This window comes from Salmo salar, chromosome ssa05 (assembly GCF_905237065.1).
Source record: "Salmo salar chromosome ssa05, Ssal_v3.1, whole genome shotgun sequence".
Lineage (NCBI taxonomy): Eukaryota > Metazoa > Chordata > Actinopteri > Salmoniformes > Salmonidae > Salmo > Salmo salar.
Window position 1 is genome coordinate 28,097,397 of NC_059446.1, and position 19,886 is coordinate 28,117,282.

At 42.4% G+C, this 19,886-nt stretch overlaps 1 protein-coding gene across 6 annotated transcripts in view; it reads right to left on the bottom strand.

Moving 5' to 3' along the window:
• Positions 1-1,006: 1,006 nt before the first annotated feature.
• The window catches only part of si:dkey-237h12.3 (teneurin-3), a 153,530-nt gene continuing 134,650 nt past the window's right edge, over positions 1,007-19,886 (bottom strand). For all 6 annotated transcript variants that reach the window (XM_014199206.2, XM_014199203.2, XM_014199201.2 and 3 more), the window contains 9 exons: positions 18,963-19,195; positions 16,699-16,853; positions 13,593-14,467; positions 13,034-13,209; positions 12,369-12,604; positions 10,924-11,220; positions 7,628-9,239; positions 7,231-7,361; positions 1,007-3,063 (listed from right to left, as the gene is read on the bottom strand). In XM_014199206.2, coding sequence (XP_014054681.2) covers positions 2,311-3,063; positions 7,231-7,361; positions 7,628-9,239; positions 10,924-11,220; positions 12,369-12,604; positions 13,034-13,209; positions 13,593-14,467; positions 16,699-16,853; positions 18,963-19,195 — 4,468 coding nt within the window. In that variant the 3' untranslated portion in view covers positions 1,007-2,310. The remainder of the gene's footprint in view (positions 3,064-7,230; positions 7,362-7,627; positions 9,240-10,923; positions 11,221-12,368; positions 12,605-13,033; positions 13,210-13,592; positions 14,468-16,698; positions 16,854-18,962; positions 19,196-19,886) is intronic.

Genomic DNA, 19,886 nt, shown 5'->3' on the forward strand with positions numbered 1-19,886 from the left:
GCGTATTGTATAGTAGTAGGTAAAGTGCTGAACCCCGATCAAAATCCAGGAATGCAGGCATAATATCTTATCCACATATGCTTATCTTGGGTGGCAGGTAGCCTAGTGGTTAGTGCATTGGCCTTGTAACCAAAAGGTTGCAAGATCAAATCCCTGAGCTGACAAAGTAAAAATCTGTTGTTCTGCTCCTGAACAAGGCAGTTAACCTGCTGTTCGTCGGCCGTTGTTGAAAATAAGAATTTGTTCTTAACTGACTTGCCTAGTAAAATAAACACTACTCTGCGGTAGACACTGTACCACTAGAGAGCAACAGAGGACTGGAAAGACATTGTGGGTTCATATGTGTTGTATGAAATGTGGTCTTTCTTTTCCTTTAAAACGAATTATTAAAATAGCATGGATCAGAATTACCTGTGATTCCTTACAATTAGGCTGGGAACTGCATCACCTGTACATTTTGAAGAAATGTTAATGTTCAACAAATTAGTATCACATTAATAATTCTTCAAAGGCTTATGCCTATGATTATGTGGGCAGGCTATAATTGAGCCTAAAACTTGTTCAACAGATTTTGTGCCCTGTGATCTGATACAACTCTTAAGGCTTTGATAACATTAGGAAGGGCAAGCAATTATTACAATCCAAAATCTAATTGGAGATTCCGTTCAGAATTTTACAGAGCGAAGATGACTTACACCGAAACCCTAGGATTATGAAGTTGATAGAAGCCATCAGTGTTAAGGGGTCTTGTCCTGTCAAAAATCCTGGTTTGTTACACTCACAAATCGGTTCTGTCACAATTTAAACAATTTAATTTGAAACTGTTACAAACAGCTGACTTCAAAGAGGAGCAGGATTTGGCCGTCTTAATCATTTTAAGGCACACATTTAGGATATGAAGGTCTCATTAAACACTTTCTAAACACCTTTAGTAAACACCTTTAGTAAAGACTTGATATTTTACAGTACTGCCATTTCATTAGAACAAATGACAAATGAAAATGGCTGACTCGAACAAAAGCGTTTTAATCCATGATCTTATTAATTATACAAAACACAAGTTATGATAATAGCTGCTAACATGTATGGATTCTATATTTGGACAAACTTGTTTGGGTGATATGCGTTCATTAATTATTTGTGTTCATTAAATATTTATTGGACAGGGGCCAAGTCACAAGGCATTATGCGTGATCAACAGATTTAAAGGAGCAAATATTTCACTGAATGTGGTATATAGTGATCGTCTGTACCACCTTTAAATATATTTAGTTTTTACTGTTTCTTGACAGAATATTTCATACCTTATGCAACAAAATCTTGCAGAGACTTCTAAATTAAATTTCATAATTCAAAGACACATTTTTATGATGCAATATCCAATATCGTTTCTTCTGTAACATAATACAAAATATATATAAAAAAAAGGTTTTAGATTTTATTTACAAGGTATAAACACAACATAAATTACTCGTTATAATCATCAATGGACTGTTAATCAATTTCATAGAAAACAAAACAATAAAACTCATAATTTACAAAACATGGTGTTCCTGTGCTTGGACAAGACAAGTATCTGTGCCAGACTTCCTTCATACATATTTTGCCCTGATCTCCTACCAAGGCAGAATCTGATACACAAAACAAATATTTTGGGTATTAAAACATGTAACTTGTTATGATGTCCTTTTAAAAGCAACACATAGGGGTATGAGCCAGGGTTTATCAAAGGGACTGCTTCTCAATTCCGACATGTTAGGTGTGATGGTCACTGAGTGAGACGAAACCTCAAATTGAAAGGTCATTGATTCAAGACAAACATCTGGTAATGGACATTGCCTATTGAAGAGTAAAAATTCATACATCATATTTCCAGAGAAGTGCAGATATACGCGTATGTAAACATTTCATTTCACCTTTAAATACTTTCTTTTAATTTTAAGCAGACAACACTTAGTAAAAAACAGAGACAAAAAAAACTAAATATTTCCCAAAACACTACTATTTCTCCTGGCTCCTGGTTGAGAGTCCACAGTCCAATCAGTTTGTGCTACAGAGGTACATCTTGTCACTGCCCATATTAAGGTTTGGCATAGTTATACATTTACTCTGTAGTAGTCCCCTGTTAAACAGCATTGCACAGCATTGCTTTCGATCCCATATGATTTACAAAAACACACCCCCCACTCGGACATAGCTATATGTAATCTTTGGCCATGCCACTATTGTTGCTTTCGTTCCCACCATCGCCACGCCTCTATTGAAACAGGCCATTCAAAGTCTCTTTGGCAGCAAGTGCACAATAGTTAGTTACCTTTTCCCTATTTCACTTTGCCGTAGGAACTGAATGTTATTAGCGCTGTCCGCTAACTCCGGATATTGCTCGATGGAAAGTGCGTAATACCCGTCGTACCCCAGCACTTTCCCATTGCTCAGGAGCTGCCTCTTCTCTCCCTCTGTCCATGGGCGGACGCCCTCCTCGCCATCGCGCACCCTCTGCTGTTCCCTGGCCCACACACTCACTAACGCCCTCTGGCGGGCCAACTCAAGCACGCGGGACTTCTCCTCGTCCACCGTGGAGCCATAGCGCACATGCAGCGCAAGCGCCCCACGCCGCAACTCCACATCTGCGAAGCGCCGAGTCCGGCTGTCCATGACCGTGGTGGACTGGGACACGCTGACATTGACGCCGTTCTCCAGGGTCTTGTGGCCGCTGGTGAGGCGTAGCGTCGCCAAGTCGCCGTCGGGCAGGCCGGGCTTGACGAAGTAGTGAGTGTCGCGGCCTTCCACAGTGAAGTGCAGGTCTTCAAGGTAGAAGGCATTGTTGAGGACGGTGGCCACCTTGATGCAGTCCTCGTTGGCTACGTTGAGTGTGTGTGTGTGGGCGGTGCCCTTGTAGATGGCGAACATGACGGCCCTACCAATAGGGGACTGGGCGGCTGAAAACCATAACCAAGGTTTCTCGCCTCGGCGGCCTCGGCCCGCATTGACCTCCGGCAGCCGCTCAAATGTTAGGAGGGCATGCGCCTGTCTGGTAACTTCCTGCTGGACCCCAGAGATGGACTGTAAAGAGAATGCAGTGAAATGTTAATGTCTGAGCATGGCAGAACTTCACACTACAGTCCATTCATGAGCAGAAGCAGGCGTCAAACAGTTTTCATGTGCCTGCAAGATAATTGTATTACCAGGAAGTGAGATAAAGCTACAACAAGGTAAAATGCCGTTGTGGATTTTTATCATATAATGATTACTAGGCAATTTTTGACAGCTTAGTAAGCATTGAATAATGATTATGTTAACAATGACAAGTGGTAATGTCACATATGTAGTGTGTATAAATGTCTATGTATTGCTTATGAATTTGTATTACAAGTACAGTATAATTATATCTGTGTTATGAATGTGTACTGCAAGGGCAAATTTAACACATTGTCTTGGACAGCAGAAAACGTTAACTGGATACAATAAATGAAAAGTTCTAGATAAGGTATTTGCTACTGTGCCAAATGAATTAAAGAATAAATGGAAACCAATTTGTACTTCTTCCTATGAAAAAGCTGTCCAATTAAATGTGATGCCAATTACATTTAAAAAAAATAAAAAAATATTGCAGATCAGAAGAGATTACATGCTTCTTTTTCCACTGCTTGTTTGTCATAGTGGTTGATATTCATCCAGCAAACAACTATGCTCTTTTAGATCTCTACATTACTCCCTGTTTGCTAACAAGGCCCTACTTCATAAACTTCTGTCTTATTTAGATCATCTTTAATATTGCAGATAAATTGTGGCTTCTATCAATGAAATTGTATGCATAATTTCCAATCCCCCATATACAAGTGCTCAGAATATGTGGGAACTCCTTCAAGAATGTTGGAAAAGCATTCCTCATGAAGCTGGTTGAGAGAATGCCAGGAATGCGCAAAGCTGTCATCAAGGCAAAGGGTGGCTACTTTGAAGAATGTAAAACACAAAATATATTTTGTTTTGTATAACACTTTTTTTGGTTACTACATGATTCCATATGTGTTATTTCATAGTTTTGATGTCTTCACTATTATTTTACAATGTAGAAAATAGTAACAAATAAAAAAAACACTGGAATGAGTAGGTGTGTCCAAACTTTTGACTGGTACTGTATATATAATTAAAACATTTTAAAAATGTATATTTTTCCCTAACCCTACCACCCTCCCTTAATTGGAGTAAACTAATGGACAAAAATACTTAGGTTTCTACTTCCTGCTTATACATATTATATACATTTTGTGGAAACAGTATATTTTACATTCGTTATCTATTTTAGTTCCATCCTTCAGCTACTCTCAACCCCTCCCATCCCTCTCTGAAGACCATCCAGTTTTGATTACTAGCTGCCATACAGTATATTTTCCCACTGTGCTGTGATGTTTCACAAAAGTTCTGAATCTTTCTATTCTCATAGTTTCTACAGATTGTAAATTAATGATAAACATTTTTGCTAAGAGTATTATTATATTATTGATTGATTGACCACGACTTTTCAAATCACCCAGCAGATCTATTTGCAGATTTGCAGAGTCAGCTTCAAGTAAATGTTCAAATGTTCTACCATTCCTGAACCTGCGACCAAAAACAAGCTACATATGGGCAGCACCAAAACAAGTGATCTAATGATTCTGTCTATTCGCAGTAAAATCTGCAGAGCTAGGATGGTTGTATCCCCCATAAACAGTGGAAGTTGGAAGTTTACATAGACAAAGGTTGGAGTCATTAAAACTCATTATTCAACCACTCCACAAATTTCTTGTTAACAAACTACAGTTTTGGCAAGTTGGTTAGGACATCTACTTTGTGCGTAACACAAGCAATATTTCCAACAATTGTTGACAGACAGATAATTTCACTTAAAATTCACTGTATCACAATTCCAGTGGGTCAGAAGTTCACATACACTAAGATGACTTTGCCTTTAAAAAGCTTGGAAAATTCCAGAAAATTATGTCATGGCTTTAGAAGCTTCTGATAGGCTAATTGACATTATTTGAGTCAATTGGAGGTGTACCTGTGGATGTTTAATGGCCTACCTTCAAACTCAGTGCCTCTTTGCTTGACATCATGGGAAAATCAAAAGAAATCAGCCAAGACCTCAGAAAAAAATTGTAGACCTCCACAAGTCTGGTTCATCCTTGGGAGCAATTTCCAAACACCTGAAGGTACCACATTCATCTGTACAAACAATAGTACGGAAGTATAAACACCATGGGACCATGCAGCCGTCATACCGCTCAGAAAGGAGATGCGTTCTGTCTCCTAGAGATGAACGTACTTGGTGCAAAATGTGCAAATCAATCCCAGAACAACAGCAAAGGACCTTGTGAAGATGCTGGAGGAAACAGGTACAAAAGTATCTATATCCACAGTAAAACGAGTCCTATATCGAAATAACCTGAAAGGTCTCTGCAAGGAAGGAGCAACTGCTCCAAAACCCCCATAAAAAAAGCCAGGCTATGGTTTGCAACTGCATATGGGGACAAAGATCATACTTTTTAGAGAAATGTCCTCTGGTCTGATGAAACAAAAATAGAACTGTTTGGCCATAATGACCATCGTTATGCTTGATGGAAAAAGGGGGAGGCTTGCAAGCCGAAGAACACCATCCCAACCGTGAAGCACAGGGGTAGCAGCATCATGTTGTGTGGGTGCTTTGCTGCAGGAGGGACTAGTGTACTTCACAAAATAGACGGCATCATGAGGCAGGAAAATTATGTGGATATATTGAAGCAACATCTCAAGACATCAGTCAGGATGTTAAAGCTTGGTCGCAAATGGGTCTTCCAAATGGACAATGACCCCAAGCATACTTCCAAAGTTGTTGCAAAATGGCTTAAGGACAACAAAGTCAAGGTTTTGGAGGGGCCAGCACAAAGCCCTGACCTCAATCCTATAGAAAATGTGTGGGGAGAACTGAAAAAGCATTCACAAGCAAGGAGGCCTACAAACCTGACTCAGTTACACAGCTCTGTCAGGAGGAATGGGCTAAAATTCACCCAACTTATTGTGGGAAGCTTGTGGAAGGCTACCCGAAATGTTTGACCAAAGTTAAACAATTTAAAGGCAATGCTACCAAATACTAATTGAGTGTATGTCAACTTCTGACCCACTGGGAATGTGATAAAACCTGAAATAAATCATTCTCTCAACTATTATTCTGACATTTCACATTCTTAAAATAAAGTGTTGATCCTAACTGACCTAAGACAAGGAATTTTTACTAGGATTAAATGTCAGGAATTGTGAAAAACTGAGTTCAAATGTATTTGGCTAAGGTGTATGTAAACTTCCGACTTCAACTGTATGTAACATTCTATTGGTTGCAAGAGTTTTGTATAATAATTGAAATTGAAAAACTCTTGAGTTTTGAATTCGGCGTTGTTTTGTGTATCAGTTCATAAACCATGTGTCATGGAATCGGTACATCAAAAATCTTATCCGAACAATTTTTTCAACCTGTATGGCGCAGCTGTAAATGTTTTAGTCCTTAAATGAAACTGGTATACGTTGGTATTTATCACAATCTTCTTCAGCCAATTTTGTTCTTTAATGAAGGGCTGACAGACAAGTTCCTTACATTCTCCCGTTTCCACTTGCGTCCTCCATTTTTGCAGTAATGCTGCAATCAGTTGGTTGTAATTTTTGATAAGCAGAAATGTCCATGTTTTTGTTAACTGCATATCTAACTTTGCTGTTGAAGTATAGACACCCGAGTTGCCTAACTCGTTCAAAGGATTGGTTAACTCTAGGCAACCAAGCTAGGTAAATCTGCTTTAAGTTTTAGTTTTAATGCACTGTATTGCTGGAAAAAAATATAAATACATGTCATCTTAATGTTCTGGTGCCGTTCAGGCAGTTTAGAGTACTGATTGGGGAATTATTTGTGGAGGAATATAACTGATTTCTGGGTGATTTGTGACATTTTACTTGTGCTTCCCATGATTGTGTTTTTGTATTTTAATGTGTATACTGTATATATGTATATTTTGTGTATAACGCGTATATTTGTGTTGTATTGTGCAGGGCACATTTGAAAAAGAGACCTAGGTCTCAATACATCTTCCCTGGTGAAATAAAGGTTAAACATTTTTTTTTATATAAAGATCAACCTGCTTACTTTACATTTCTCTAATACATGGATCACAAATAGCAGGACAATAAAGGAGTGTTTGAAATAATGTAAAATATAAAACCCACCGGTAAATCATCCCAGAGCTGGCTCTTCTTCAGTTCATAAGATGGGTGGGTCAGATCAAACTTTGGGACTGGGTAGCCAGGAATGGTGTTGTGTAGATGGAACCCAAAGGTCACCAGCCAGCTATTCACATCTACATGGGACAAATAAGATCAAGGTCATACTAAATATTTAATGACGTGGTTATGTCAAAATAGGAAAAATTGTAATGTTTTATCATTAGTAATGAATGTCTTAGTTGTCATGAATAAGCTGGAAATGCATGCATGATTGTATGCATTACCAGCTTAAGTATGTACAAACATTTTGACATTTGAATAGCACATTTAAATAACATGTTTACACTATGTGCACATTAAATGTTACTAAGTCGAATAAAAGTGACAATAAATATCTTACCTGCGACATACTCTCTCACTTCATGTACTTTGCTGATGGGGTCGTTGTTTCTGAACATGTAGAGATTAAAAGGACCTGGCTCTTTCCCCACTCGTTTCCAGGTGTTGATGTCAGGCACAGTCCACCTGCCGGGCATAATGTCATAGTCCCTCTCACCAAAATGCAGCAATTTGGTCAGTGGTTCATAGAGCCCCCCGTGGAACCCCAGCACCAGTTGAAAGTCCGGGTTGGAGTCAAAGTAGATCTCCCCATATGCCGTGTACTGGACCTGCTTGATCAGGAGGCCATTGCTGGTGAATACGGCCAGAGGGGTTCCGGTGTTGTCACAGGCGATGTAGTACTCCTCTCCGCTGCTGATCTCCTGGGCAAACAGGTGTCCCTGCAGGTCATAGTACAGGGAGGTGATCTCAGAGCTGGAGTGGTTGTAGACGTGGGTGATCCTGCTGGGGTAGCTCAGGTCTGCATAGAAGTACTGCAGATGCTGCCCCAGGCTGTTCTTGGTAGACACCCTCCGGCCCAGGCCGTCGTAGCGGTATTGGATGGTCCAGCTGTTGCCCTTGCTGTATACGCGTACCAGGAGGCCCTTGGAGTTGTAGTCGAAGATCTCGGAACCTCGCTGGCGGAGGAAGCCGTCCTCGTCCATGCGGTACTGCACGTCTCCCAGGCGGGTGATGCGGTCGCGGAGGTCGTAGCGCAGGGGGAGCAGGCGGGCGCTGTTGCCTGGGTTCAGTAGGTGGAGGTTGCCATTCAGGTCGTAGGTGTAGCGCCACATGACCTTGTCGTTGAGGTAGACCGTCTGGAGCTGGCCATCTACGTCGTACTCATAGCCGTACTTGGTGGTATTGGCGAATGGCCCAATCTTGATTTCCCTCTTGGTGCATCGTCCCACGTCATCGTACTGGAAGGTGATCCAGTACATAAGGGATCGGAAGATCTCATACTGAATCTCCTTGATCCGGCCGTGGGCGTCAAAGTGCTTGGTGTAGGTCATGACGGCCGTGGAGATGATCTGGTTGATGTCATAGTAGATGACGCCAAACTTGCCGAACTGCTCTACCTTGCCGGAGATGTCGTCAAACTGGTAGAGGTCGATGGGCAGCGGTGTCTCGTTGATGACGCCCTGCACGCTGGTGACGCGCAGGCTGCTGTCATAGGTGTAGTCAAAGCGGGCGTTGACCATGCCGTCCTCGCTGAAGCGGAAGATCTGCCGGTCAACCAGGGGGCCCACTTGGCGGTAACGGATTGAACAGATGAAGCCCTCGCTCTGCAGGTTGACCGTTTTCAGCACGCCTGCCATCTCGTCGTATGTGAAGCTGACCCGCGTGCTGTCATACAGGACTTCAGCTAGCTTGTTCTGCCGTCGGTACTTGTACAGGATCCGGCGGCCCGTGCCCAAGTGCACCACTCGCTGCAAGAGGCCGTCCTCGCTGTAGTCCACTGCTACAGAAGCGTTGCTCTCAGGCGGGTGGAAGATGTTGCGGTAGTAGCCCACTGAGCGGACTGTGTTCATGGTGTAGCGGGCCACACTGGGCATGGTGACGGCAGATAGCCGGTCCTGAGAGTCAAAGTCGAAGATGTACTGACGCTGGCTATGGAGCAGGAGCACCATCGACTAGAGAAAAGATGAGGAAAGAGAGAAAAAACTAATTATTGTTGTTTTATGACTACAAATAATTATATATTTACACCACCAGCTCACAAAATAGCCTAAGCAGTTACATCAAACCTACACATGTTTATTTCTGACTCCTAAAATCCATGGCAACTTAATTCATAATGCACTTTGGATGCTAGAAGTGCTTTCAGTGGACTGCCACCCTTCCTGTGAAAATGCCATGCCCACTCAACCGTCGGTTACTTGAGCTCCTAAAGCTTTTAGTGTGCCTCGTGTTTCTTTGTTGACATGGCCTATCCCTGTCTTGTAATGAGCACAAGGAGGGCCAAGTGAGAGCAAGGAAATCTTTGCATGGTTTTGCATGAGGAAAAGTCCTTGCAGCTGAGCCTTCCAGTAAGTGATCTCATTTATTTTAAGATCTGCGAGGAGTTATGTTCTTAGGGAAGTTCTGCAAGGAGTTATGTTCTTAGGGAAGTTCTGCAAGGAGTTCTGTTCTTAGGGAAGTTCAGCGAGGAGTTATGTTCTTAGGGAAGTTCAGCGAGGAGTTCTGTTCTTAGGGAAGTTCTGCGAGGAGTTCTGTTCTTAGGGAAGTTCTGCGAGGAGTTCTGTTCTTAGGGAAGTTCTGCGAGGAGTTCTGTTCTTAGGGAAGTTCAGCGAGGAGTTCTGTTCTTAGGGAAGTTCAGCGAGGAGTTCTGTTCTTAGGGAAGTTCTGCAAGGAGTTCTGTTCTTAGGGAAGTTCAGCGAGGAGTTCTGTTCTTAGGGAAGTTCAGCGAGGAGTTATGTTCTTAGGGAAGTTCAGCGAGGAGTTATGTTCTTAGGGAAGTTCAGCGAGGAGTTATGTTCTTAGGGAAGTTCAGCGAGGGGTTATGTTCTTAGGGAAGTTCAGCGAGGAGTTATGTTCTTAGGGAAGTTCAGCGAGGAGTTATGTTCTTAGGGAAGTTCAGCGAGGAGTTATGTTCTTAGGGAAGTTCAGCGAGGAGTTCTATTCTTAGGGAAGAGGTGTTAATGAACATAATGAGCAGCTCTAATGTAGGCAAGTACAGTGTGTGTGTGTGTGTGTGTGTGTGTGTGTGTGTGTGTGTGGTTTAGAAGTTCTGCTTAAAACCTCTGAAAAGTAACTAAATGTAATCTAAGTAATCCCCAAAACAAATTATTTATCATGAGATATACAATAACTATAATAGTAACGCTGCATACTCCAAGAAAGGGTCAAATCTCACCTTTCTAGTGTAGGCACTTAAGGACACAAGCTTAAGTACACAGTACAAATATGATAGAAAAATGAAAATATTAACTATTTTATTTGGTCTATTTCCTATTCAACAAAACTGTATGAATAAGGCTTGACATGACTTATGGATGTTCTATATATAGTATAATCAATTTATAAAAGGACTAAATATAAGATTTCACCTTCCTTATAACTGTAAAATACATATCTGCATATTTTCTAAAGGTCTCTCTTGATCAAAACATCTGCCCCCATCGCCATTTTTAAGCGAAAATGTCAGTCGGAAGCGGAACCAGATCCATGCAGGTCCCCAAAGCAGGGAAGAGTTAAGCAAAGCGTGTATGGGGCCTGCATTCCAATACACAATTACTTTCATCATACATTTGTGTTTGTGCATTGAGCGACCAGTGGAGAAACCAAATCATTTTATTTAATCACTTCAACCATCACCTTGTCCAGGTATGTGTAACTCCACGTCTTCCCGTCAGCAAACAATCTGGACACGACGCGTCCCTGAGCGTCGTACTCCAACCGCTCGCTGGTCTGCCCCCTCTGGAGGGCACTAATCTGACCGTTGCTGTTCCGGCTGACATTCACGGGAAGCAGCTTACTGCTGGGTACCCACAGCATAGGGTGGCCCGCGCCGTCATAGATAATCTTCAGCAGGAACTTCCTGTGGTCATCGTAAATCTTCTCCATCCTCAGCGTACGGTCGTAATCAACCGACAGAATGTTCCGTCCATTCACCTATTAGTTGGTATGTGTATTGAATCAAAGCCAAGACAAAACAACAACAGACCATAGAGATCATATTAGATTACTAGAGGGGCTATGTCATAAACTCTCAAAGTTCCAGAATGGTATGAAAATGTCAGCCATTGTGGTCAGGGAGAAATCCAAACCAGTCTGAATTGCAGTAGAGGCATAGGTGATGCATTTCATTCTCTTACTTAAGCAGGAAAATTAAATTAAGGCATATGATATATCAGTAATTGTATAACAGAATTATTGTCAACCTAAAATATTGTCATATAATTATAAATACAGTATACAAAGGTTTTATATCAATTTTATTTATAAATAGCCTCTAAAATATATGTAAGCATACCATAAATGTCTTAATGTTGTCTTCTTGCAAAGCTGTAAGTGTTATAATATGTTACAATATCAGTACAATATCATTTACAACTTGTCCTATCAACAACTGATTTCAGCCAGTGTATGGCTATGCATTGATTGCATTGTTTGAATGAAATGTTGGCCTATTGGCAGTTAATTTGACAAATGATTGGCTAGGCAGCTCCCAACTCCCTTACCAAAATGATTGACCTCGTATACCGTCATAAAAAGGTTCATGTCCATTCTAATAGTCTAATTCCTAATTATATGCAACAGACTTTGAAGTCACAGAGTCACAGAGAGTGCACTTATTATTTTGTCTGGTGACCTAAAAACAGCATTTAGTGTGATTGCCGCTCTTTGGCAGTCAGTGAGAGGAGATGAACAGCTCCTTCAAGGGCTTCATTAAACTGAGAGACACTGGCATTTGCTCAGAAACGATTAAACCCAAAATTGCTGTTAAGGAAAGTAACTACCCAAGTTAAGTTCATAACGTCAATTGTAAATCTCATTGGCAGGTTCTGGAGAAGAATACTGGCAGTATAGGGTATTGGGAACTTGGAAGCAGGTACTATTTTACTGCATTTAATTGAAATCAGGTATGCTCATATCTCACACGCAACTCCAGAATTAATCATTGATGCATCCAGGGAGGCATTTACATTATTTTGCTGTAGGCCTACACTTCAGGTAAGTGTCACAGTTAATATACAGTAAGTTAGTGAACAACATGTCTTACAGATAAATGAAACTCTGAATAATAAAGTGAAACTCACCCTTAGCTTGCGCCCAAAAACAATGACTTTGCCCCTGGTTTGCTCCTTTCGGAAGCGCCACTCAACCAGATTCTGCCCACTCTCCCCTGGCAAACTCATGTTACGCCGTGCCACGGTGGGGTTGGCAGTGCCCGCCAGGATGTGGGGCTCAGTCTGGTAGTGGGTGTCCATTCCGTTGGCATAGGTGATCCTCAGAGAGTTATCATAACCAACCTGATAACTGCTTCTACATTGATCTGAACATTTTAAAAGACAGGGTCATAAATTATAACATTCTACTAAGTATTGTGACTATAAATCATTGTTGTGGATACTCAGGGAAATCTTGCCGCCTATATAAAAAAAAAACGACCCACTGGTAGAGAAATTATTAACATTTAAAAAATAAATATAGAACTACAACAAATGGAAGAATTAAATAAATAGCTCAATACAGTGGACAAAAAGTTAAAATACAAGGTTTCTGCTCACCCCACACACTGAGGAAGTAATCATTTACACTGTCTTCTGTCAAACACGCTCACCCATAATGATACATGACTTAAGCTTACTCAACATTGCCGTGACGACCCACGCAACAATGACAATTAACTACTTTCAAAATGGCCATTTGAACTGTTTGTACTTGTTTCAGCAAGACAGAGAGGAGGAGATGTGTGGCTTACCCTGAGCCAATGTATAGAAGGCACGAATGGTGGAGGTATTGGTGGTAATGCTAATTTCCTCTTCAGTCAAGGAGCTCTCAATGTCCACGGTCAAGGCCCTGTAGATGTCTGTGTACACGTTGTTCACTGTTCCGGTGGGGAACGTCACGTTCATTAGCCTGCCTTCGCTGTCATAGCTGAAAGATAGATGGAGAAGTTAATGTAAAGGTGATCATTATGATTCATGAATGTTTGCATTGATGCATGGTGTCATTTCTTTCAGAGTATGTAGGCAACATCAAAGGGTCAAAATATGACACTGTGGGCAAATTTTCCAGTGTGTGTCAATCTGAAGGAAGTCACTGTGACTGCCACCAATTTCACATCAAGATGAAAATATAATATCAATTGAAGGAAATTTTAAGTGCAAAGCAGCAACTTATTTAGCTTACCTTATGATCAATGACTATTTCTTCATATTACTCAAATGTAATTATCTAGTCAGAGTCTCATCACCCCAAAAAGTGAAGGTCTATTCTGCCATCGCAGGAATCAGACCCTCTTACTTCTGTATACTCACTCGTAGAATGTGGTCCAGCCGATTTCAGAGGTCTTGGTAGCCAGCAGGCCAGTGTTACCATGGTAGGTGAGCAGCACCAGTTCCTGGCCCTGAGCCATCAAGGTCTTCAGCCCACCGTTGGTCCCCATGGTCAACCAGATGACCTGGTTGTCAGGGGCGACTATGCGCACAGGCATGCGGTTAGGGTCGCGGCGGATTCTCAGGGTGTTTCCGTTGTTATCGGTCATGGCGGTAACGTCGTTCTCCGTGCTGTAGCTGAAGGTATACTTGAAGTCACCCGTCATGAGGTTGGCGGTGTGTTGGTGGGTACCGTTGGTGTCAAAGACATACACTTCCTGGGCGTCCGGTGACGCCACCTCGAAGGTGTTGGCGTTGGAGGTCAAGGCAGGCCCGTTCCTACTGACCGCCCGGATGCGGATGTTGCCCAGGTCTGCCATATACAGGGTGCCATCGGGCGCAACGACAAGAGAGGACGGTGCGTTGAGACGAGCGTCTTTGGCGTAGCCATCACCCGTCTGGTAACAATCGCAGTTAACATCATTCTTACAGTCGCAGTCGGACGGCGACCCCACCAGATGGGTTATTTCACCATCGACAGATACAGTTCGGATTCGGCTCAGCTTCCGCTCGTCAGTTTCGGCGATGAAGATGGCGCCGTGGTAGGACATGGCGATGGCCACGGCAGACTCCAGGGGCGTCAGTGCTGCCCTTTGACCTCCGCGGTCCATCCCGGCCAAAGGGCAGTGAATGGGCCGGCCTGCTGCAATGCTGACCTGGCCATTCTCAGTGATTCGTAGGACCACATTGTTGTCCAGGACGTACAGGGAGTTATCCATGGGGCTGACCGCTAGGTCGGTAGGCCACTCCAGGAGCACCTGCAGATCGGCACATTGTTATAGGCACCACTTCACAGAGACATGGCTTTAAGACGTGACTGTCAACCCAAATTACTGTGATCTTCTCCATCTACACATCACCAATGTGACATTGGCAACCTTGTCCCATTATAAATGTCTACATTCTCTGAAATATTTCAGTGTGACATCAGTGTTGTCAAAAAATGTGGGAAAACACATCCTTAATCTTCATTTTCCAGACAGTGATTAATAATAAGGCATTTTACCCTTAAGGCTGTCTCTGTGCCATGCATGCCAGCCTGCCAGTCTGCCTTCTTATGGGGACAATATGCCTTGGGATGCTACAGTCTAGCCAAAAGGATATCTGTGTTGGGTTGTAACATTGAAGTGTCTTAATTAACTTAAGACGACATGTTTAGTCCTATGCAGGCCAGTCCGCCTGATGGCTTCAAGCCTACATTAGGGTTCTGATAAGACAAATGAAAATGCTCTCTGGCATGTCCCCTTGGAGTAAAGGGCAGAGGTATGGGACCCCAATCCAAGTTGAGTTTGACTCTCGACTCCAATCCACTCCTGAAACGTCCCCTCCAGAGACCCTAAATATATGGTGTGTAATGGAGGCCCGCCATTCCATTTTAATATGATAAAAGCTTTCTTAGTTTTATTTTCTTCATTATTCATTTGCACCATGTCAGAGACTGCATGTAATGGAAGGGGATAGAGTGGAGATGTTTGAGAGGAGAGACAACGTTATATTGAGTTAGTGTTTTAGCCTCATGAGGAGGTAACTTATTGCCTTCTGACAGGACACTATGTTCATGAGGAGGTAACTTATTGCCTTCTGACAGGACACTATGTTGATGAGGAGGTAACTTATTGCCTTCTGACAGGACACTATGTTGATGAGAAGGTAACTTATTGCCTTCTGACAGGACACTATGTTCATGAGGAGGTAACTTATTGCCTTCTGACAGGACACTATGTTGATGAGGAGGTAACTTATTGCCTTCTGACAGGACACTATGTTGATGAGGAGGTAACTTATTGCCTCCTGACAGGACACTATGTTGATGAGGAGGTAACTTATTGCCTTCTGACAGGACACTATGTTGATGAGGAGGTAACTTATTGCCTTCTGACAGGACACTATGTTGATGAGGAGGTAACTTATTGCCTTCTGACAGGACACTATGTTGATGAGGAGGTAACTTATTGCCTTCTGACAGGACACTATGTTCATGAGGAGGTAACTTATTGCCTTCTGACAGGACACTATGTTGATGAGGAGGTAACTTATTGCCTGCTGACAGGACACTATGTTGATGAGGAGGTAACTTATTGCCTCCTGACAGGACACTATGTTCATGAGGAGGTAACTTATTGCCTTCTGACAGGACACTATGTTGATGAGGAGGTAACTTATTGCCTTCTGACAGGACACTATGCTCATGCACCATTATCAACTGTTCAGGGAAGATTTTTGGAGACGTTCTTTTGCATCTGTGGAAAGTTGTTGAAATGCTGAAATGTCATGTTGTTTGGTAGAAAAAATCAGTTGCTGACTACATGAACTTCGATTACACCTGATAAAACTAATCAAGGGCTTGGTGGTTATTTGACTTATATGAGTCAGACGTGCTAGTGTAGTGCAATAACAATATGCAGTCCTGAGGGTCCTTAAGGAACAGATTGGGACACACTTCTCTAGATACCCAACAATAAGCCTCAGCAACTTGAAAGATAGAGGTCCTTAAACCACAATACAATGCCTTCTAATGTCTTTCCTTCCCCTGAGATAACCATACCCAAAGGTGTATTATTTAACTGTGTAAGTACTTCCATTATCATGATTTCATGGCAGTTTTGCAGCAGCATATTTTACATTTTGCATGGCAATATGCAATGTTTTTGTCCAAATTGTCACAAAAATGGCTTGATTGAACCATTTTATGCTAGCCTTCTTTTTGTAGTGTGGTAATCAGACAGTTTAATGCACTAATATTGCAGATTTGATGTTTTATGCGGTAATAGTGCGATGATTGGTCAAATTGGCATGCCTTTGATTAAAAAAATTATATTTGTGATCTCAGAATCCTAAAGAAGCTGACATTATGTAACACTCCAGACTGAGTGACTCATAGACGGGCAGGGAGAGAACCACAAGGTGGCGCTGTGATGTGAGCCCTATGGGAACAGACTTGAGGACAGAACAGGCTTGAGGGAGACCTGACTGGTAATCTGACAGTCACCTGCTTGATGTCCATGCTGATGTCACAGGTCAGGGGGCGTGCCGACGTGAGGTCATTGGAGCCCAGGAGTGTGGATATGATGCCGCTTTGGTCAACTCTCCGGATCGTGGTGCCGTCCACAAAATACATCAGTCCATTCTTGTCCACAGCGATACCTGTCGAGGCAAAAGGGGGGAAGGGGGGAATAAAAGAAAGGCAGATGATAGATGTGTCAGATGTGGGAAATGTGAAGTTCTTTCTGCTTCCATGACTCTGTGGACGGAACACGACGGATACATGTGTTGAGTTTGGCTTCCCATTATTCAGGTCACTGCAAAAAGCACATCCTTCAATAATTCAACTGCCTGCTTTCTTGCTATTGAATAATTTCTCAGGGTGAAGTGGGAAAGGCTGTATCTCTACTGTATGTGTGCCGGGCACTGCGCATCCCACCATATCCCACCTCTAAAAACAGAACTCATAGGTACAGTGTCAATGAGCGTGACTTTTTTCCCTTAAAATGCAGCTCCGACACCCGACAATCATCAACCCTCTTCACTCTATCTGTGAAATGGGTGGGCGGGGGGAAATGACGGCTCGGGCCAATTTTAGACGAAACGGGTGAATGACATGCAGTTGCCATGGTTACGACGGCGGGCAAAATTGCCCGACTGATTGAGTGTCGGCTGAGGGTTCCAACTTTCTGTGCAAGGAGAGAGTGCTTGCCGTAGTAATTTGTCCCACACAGGGAAAATACATTAGCAACCATGGCACACTTCACATCTCATCATGTTATTGTGGGCTCCTAACAGAGAGTGGTGCCTATAGGATTTCAATTAAACCTCACGTACATTTCCATTTCTCTTTTTCAATAAGCGCTATAAACGCTGGTGTAAACACACACTGTGGTTGATTTTTAAACTCAACAGGGTGAGAAAAGTAGATCACAAGAGGTGAGGAATTGGTATATATCTTGCCTTTAACAGATTTAATAGCTTCTAAATCAGTTTATTTTTTTATGATTTATTTTTATAGGTGAGTGCTTTGGTTTGACCTGTGGCTACATGTAGGTCTGCACAAAGATTGCCTGGCTACTGAAACATTAAAGAGCTGATGGACCACCAATGCATTCTGGGAGAGCTGGCTATTTGAAAGTCGGAGGGGAAATTCAGACAGATGAAAAGTGTCATATTTGAGTATATTTCAGCAAACGTCTGGAAAAGAAAACCCCAGCCATCTGCCATCTTTCCCCCAGCCTCTACCTCCTCCCATTTCATAGGCAGAGTCCCTCCCTCCCAGACTCCCTTCAGTCAAACCCTCTCTTTTAAATGCAGTCTAAGCTGGGCCATTAGGGGGGACTTTAAAGACTGGCACACACCAGACAAACTAATAATCCATGACTTCTTAACCCCTTACGCTCGTGGAAATTGGCCTATATGGATAGGGCCAAATTGAAACAGAAGAACTTTATAAAGCATATGCATGACCATGGTAGCAATTGAAAGAGAACACTGGAGATTATGAGGAAATTATTAGACCAAAGGTGAGGACACAATAGTTCACCTGACACATGTCTGAATCCACTACTGATTTTATGTGCATTTTACATTTACTGTACTTTCACAGCATTTGTCAATAATTTAATCTGAAAAAAAGTAATGCAAGTAATTTCAATGCACTTTTATGACTCAAGGAAAGAGCCTTCAACTATAGGATGTTGTTTTTTTAGCTCAACTAGCTTTCCCATTGAGGAACTGAAGCAAGCACACTTGTAGTTTTTGTTTGGAACACAGCCCTGCGTCCCTACCATCAAACAATTACTGTTGTTGTTGTTTATTCAATCCAAAAATGTCTCTATTTTCTCTCTCTGCATTGTTGGGAAGGGTCCGTAAGCATTTCAATGTTAGTCTACACCTGTTGTTTACGAAGCATGTGACAACTAACATTTTATTTTATTTGATGGCTGCCATACTGGTTGGTGCTACAGTACACTTATGGTGAATGCTGCCAGTTACCCTTGTGTAAACATTTTCCGACCTGGTGAAAAGGGATAACACATTATTTCTAAAACATATTTTGTTCCGTGAACCACCAATCTTTTGAAAGCTTTGCATGTTTCAATTTCAGCCCTGCGGTAGCACATCCAATTCAGCTAATTATGTTCTAATCAAATGTTTTACTACAGGGCTGGACCAAAAGCCTGCAGCCCTGTACACCCAGGAGTTTTCCAGGAGCGGAATTGGCAAACCCTGGAAGGAACAGACTAATGTTGGCTCAGGTCCTACCTTTTGGCCCAGTGAGCAGGGCTTCCGTGGCCTTGCCCCCATCCCCACAGTGGGCCTCGTCAAAGGGCAGACAGTGCTCCCCGGTCCCTGCCACCACCTCCGCGTTACTCTGCAGTTCCTTGATCCCCGTCAGGACCGTGGGCCGGTAGATCCTCCGTGAGTTGGTGTCGGACACATACAGCTGCCCAGTCACTGGGTCGGTGGCCAGGTAATAGCGGTGAGCAGGGTTGTTACTAGGATTGAGGAAATAATGTGGTTACTGTGATTGCCGCAATAGGAACAATCTCAAAATAAACTTGTTTAAAAGGTGTTTTTATGAACAATCCAAAAATAATCAACGCTTTACATGTTTTCCTTTGTTGAATTTAAAGGTGTTTTTCCTAAATAACAGAAAGATAACTTGACATTGAGAATGATAATGACCACAGAAAAAGGAGCCTCTGTATCTGTTTGTAGCTCTGTCATTGTGAATGCCCAATTAAGCTTGTGCTGTGTGAGGATTTTTGCATAACAAACGGGTGGGGAATAGGATTGGTAGTCAAGGAAAAGAGTCAGAGAATTTAACAGGATATGACTGGAGTGGGTTTGCGTATGACAAAGCGGCAGCGACAACATCAAGTGTGTCAGATTATTTTAACCGTTATCACTCCCCTGCGCGGGGAAGCCTATGGTAAATATGGAATGAAGTGTTTATGTTAATGGCAGTCAACAACTGAATGGCATTTCGTCGGGTTGTGCTGATTTGCATTCATTTTAAATGCCTCAAAATGTGTCGGGCTCCTTCAGAATGAGTTAGGAGAGATGTCTTCAAGGCTTGCTGCTATTATGAAAAAATCATCCAACGCAAGGACAGAATTAATCATTTTCTATGTAGGGCGCTGTATGCCACCAACATACAGCAAGTATAGTAGTATTGGCTGTTGA